This window comes from Microtus ochrogaster, linkage group LG2, assembly GCF_000317375.1.
Source record: "Microtus ochrogaster isolate Prairie Vole_2 linkage group LG2, MicOch1.0, whole genome shotgun sequence".
Taxonomy (NCBI): domain Eukaryota; kingdom Metazoa; phylum Chordata; class Mammalia; order Rodentia; family Cricetidae; genus Microtus; species Microtus ochrogaster.
Genome location: NC_022028.1, coordinates 34,363,164 through 34,366,632, shown reverse-complemented (window position 1 = coordinate 34,366,632; position 3,469 = coordinate 34,363,164). Strand labels below are relative to the sequence as shown.

General features: G+C 45.7%; 1 protein-coding gene across 2 annotated transcripts in view; it reads right to left on the bottom strand.

The window, feature by feature from the left end:
* Positions 1 to 3,469, bottom strand: part of Npffr1 (neuropeptide FF receptor 1) — a 38,370-nt gene that overhangs the window by 3,491 nt on the left and 31,410 nt on the right. For both annotated transcript variants that reach the window (XM_026785437.1, XM_005360092.3), the window contains one exon: positions 2,701 to 2,800. In XM_026785437.1, coding sequence (XP_026641238.1) covers positions 2,701 to 2,800 — 100 coding nt within the window. The remainder of the gene's footprint in view (positions 1 to 2,700; positions 2,801 to 3,469) is intronic.

Here is a 3,469-nt window from a genome sequence, read left to right as displayed (position 1 = left end):
AAAAAAAAAAAAAAAAAGAAAACAAATAAAACAAAAATAACAACAACACACAGCAAGAAAAAGGAGGACTGCCTACTTCCCAGTATGCCTCCCATCATCCATCTGTGCCAGAAAATAGAGACACCCCTCCTGAAGACCATGGGGCCAGGCTCAGTTATCTGAGTGGAAGGGAAGAAATGGGCTCTCTCACGAGTCCACATGGCTCTTTAGGGACAGAACCTGCTTAGAACACAGGTATGGCACTGACTGCTGCCAGAGGTCCTTTCTTCAATGTTCGTTCACCTGTATCCTTCCCTCTTACCAGCTCCATCATCCCAACCTGAAAGCATTTACCCCACAGCCTCACCCTGACCAACCCTGCCCTTCTGGCTTCAGAGCACCAGACACTGGAGAACTCTCCAGAGAACAGGTGACTTCTGAAGCCTCTGCTACTATTACGAACTCAGTGGCAATCACTGGGTGGAGGGAACTCTTGGGGGTCATTTTGGAAGGCTTCCTGAAGGAGGTGGAGTTTGATAAATTGTAAGTATGACCAGGAGAGGTTTTACATTCTCATGTCAGTCACCAAAGGAAACAAAACAAAACAAACAGCAATAACAACAAAACAAAGACTGAGGGGTCAAGAGATGGCTCAGTCATTAAAAACTAAGATTCACAACTGAAAAGACAAGAAAAAAAAAGTTGGGTCTCTATGATCTCAAGGCCAGCCTGGTCTACTAGAGCTAGTTCCAGGACAGGCTCCAAAGCTATAGAGAAACTCTGTCTCGAAAAACCAAAACCAAAAAAAAAAAAAAAAAGAAAAAAAAAGTTGGAGGAGGAGAGAGCTTCTCACATGACCCTATCATTTAGTGGCTTTGTAGAGAGGGAACCCCAGCTCCATCATGCCGGCTGCCTATGTGACAGGGGTAGGGGATTGGGGCTGGACATGTAGAGTCCTTACTTAGCAAGCACAAAGCCCTGAGCTTAATCCCAGCAGCAAGTAAAATGAGGACATGATGGCATATGCCTAGGACTAGGCAGGTGGAGCAAGGAGGATCAGAAGTTTAGGGTCATCCTCAATGACATGTAAGTTCAAGGCCAGTCTAACAAAACCAACAAGGCAGAAATCTTTAATAAATAAATAAATAAAACAAAACAAAACCAACAAAAACGGAGTTTGATGGGAGCAGAGGTGGGAAGGCGTTGGGAACGTGAGATTCTAGGAGGAGTGGTGCTGAAAAGGGCTGGCGTTGGAGAAAGAAACCAGGAGGAGGATGTGGCTTGTTATGGGACAGTTGTACACTGTGTGAATGGCCAATAGCTAGGCAGGAAGAAAAGGCGGGACTTCAGGGGAGGAAACTAGGTGTGCAGCAGATGCCAGAGACAAGAGGTGCAAGATGGAGGAGAGGTAACAGCATGTGATAGGACCTAGATTAATATAAGTGGGCTAATTAAAGTTATAAGAGCTAGTTGGGCACAACCCTAAACTATTGGCTGAACTTGTTGTTGTTGTTGTTGTTGTTGTTGTTGTTTTTTGAGACAGGGTTTCTCTGTAGCTTTGGAGCCTATCCTGGAACTAGCTCTTGTAGACCAGGCTGGCCTCGAACTCACAGAGATGCACCGCCCAGCAGGCCGAGCTTTAATAATTAATAAGAAGTCTCTGTGTCATTATTTGGGAGCTGGCTGGTGGGACAGAAAAGGACTCGATACAGTGGGTATATGGAAGAAATCAAGTTAGCAGCTGGTGTTTGGATTGTGGGCTAAGAACTGTCCATTAACTTTTCTTTTTTTTTTTTAAATATTTATTTATTTATTATGTATACAATATTCTGTATGTCTACAAGCCAGAAGAGGGCACCATACCTCATTACAGATGGTTGTGAGTCACCATGTGGTTGCTGGGAATTGAACTCAGGACCTTTGGAAGAGCAGGCAATGCTCTTAACCACTGAGTGATCTCTCCAGCCCTCCAGTAACTTTTCAAACAAAGTTGCTTGAAGCCTCCAGCCCCTTGTTAGGGCATTTACCATTTTATTGATACAGTTCCTCCCAAGTAGCAGAATGAGTGGCCCAATATCACACAATGGGACAGTGATGAAGACAAAAGCCACCTCCAGCTGTTCTGCCTACCCCCTAGTCCCTGGGGACAAGGCTCCCACTCAGGAGTCCTTACCACTTTAGGAGATATTTAGTGAGGAGTAGGAGTTAGGGTCACAACCATGTGTTTTGGGAAGGAAAGCTTAAACACTGGTCCAAAGCCTCACTGACCCAGGGCTCCAACCCTGCTCACATGTACAAAACCATGCTTAGTCTGGACTCTGCTGGAGTCTGTGGCTGAAAAGTGGAAGTGATGGACGTGTAGATTAAGTAAGGCCAGGATTTCCAGGAACCAGCAAGTAGGAGATGGGATAAAGGAGCAAAAAGAAACCCTTCTTTTCCAGCTATACTAAGCCAATCGGCAGACAGGACTCCTCCAGTTCTGGCTCCCAGGGCTCAAACAGAAGAGAGGTAGGATTCTCTGATGCCAGGGTGCAGACTGCCTTGCGCTCCTAGCAGGCTGCAGAAATTACTATGAGGCCTCGTCAGGAGTGGCCTCTGCCTTCCAGAAAGGGATGGCATGGCATTCTCAGCAGGCCTTCTCTATAGCTTCCCAGCTAGCCCAGGGTCAAAGGTATGAGCTCTCTCAGTGTCAGCCCCAAGTTACCCAGGGAAACTTCTCACCTTTCCACGGCGATGGCCACCAGCGTGAAGACGGATGCAGACACAGACATGCCCTGCACCAAGCCGCTCATCTTGCATGTGGCCTTGTCAAAAGGCCAACCTGTAATGAGAGAGGCCCCCACAGGGCGAAAGATGCTAATCCAACAAAATGCAGATCTTGCTAGATAAGCCAAGCCCCCACCCAAACATGGCTCCTTTCTCTTTATGCTATGAGGGCTCATTAGGTCTCTATGACCGTGACCGAGGAGACAATCATTACAGACCAAACTGCTTTAAGGAAGATGACCTTTATGTTGACATCTGATTGTCTCTATGACCTTTAGCTCCACGTAGTCCCCACTCCCGGATCCTACTGTTCAGCCCAGAGGGAGGCCATTCTTTCCTCACATTAGCCCTTCTATTCTTATTAGCATACATTCACAGCCTACATATTATTATTACACATATGTATACTAAAGTCGACCAAACAAATAAGTAAACGCTATATGGATCAATGCAGACATTTTCTGGTGTTGGATTGGAATCTGAAGTATTATTAGGATGGATCGTAGTTTCTGAAATGCAGGCAAATGACGAGACACAGGAGTAACAATGTAGCTTTGTGTGGTGGAGTACGCCTTTAATCCTAATCCCAGCACTGGGAGATAGAGGCAGACAACAGACCTCTATGAGTTCCAGGCAGAGACCCTGACTCAGAAAGAAAGAAAGAAAGAAAGAAAGAAAGAAAGAAAGAAAGAAAGAAAGAAAGAAAGAAAGAAAGAAAGAAAGA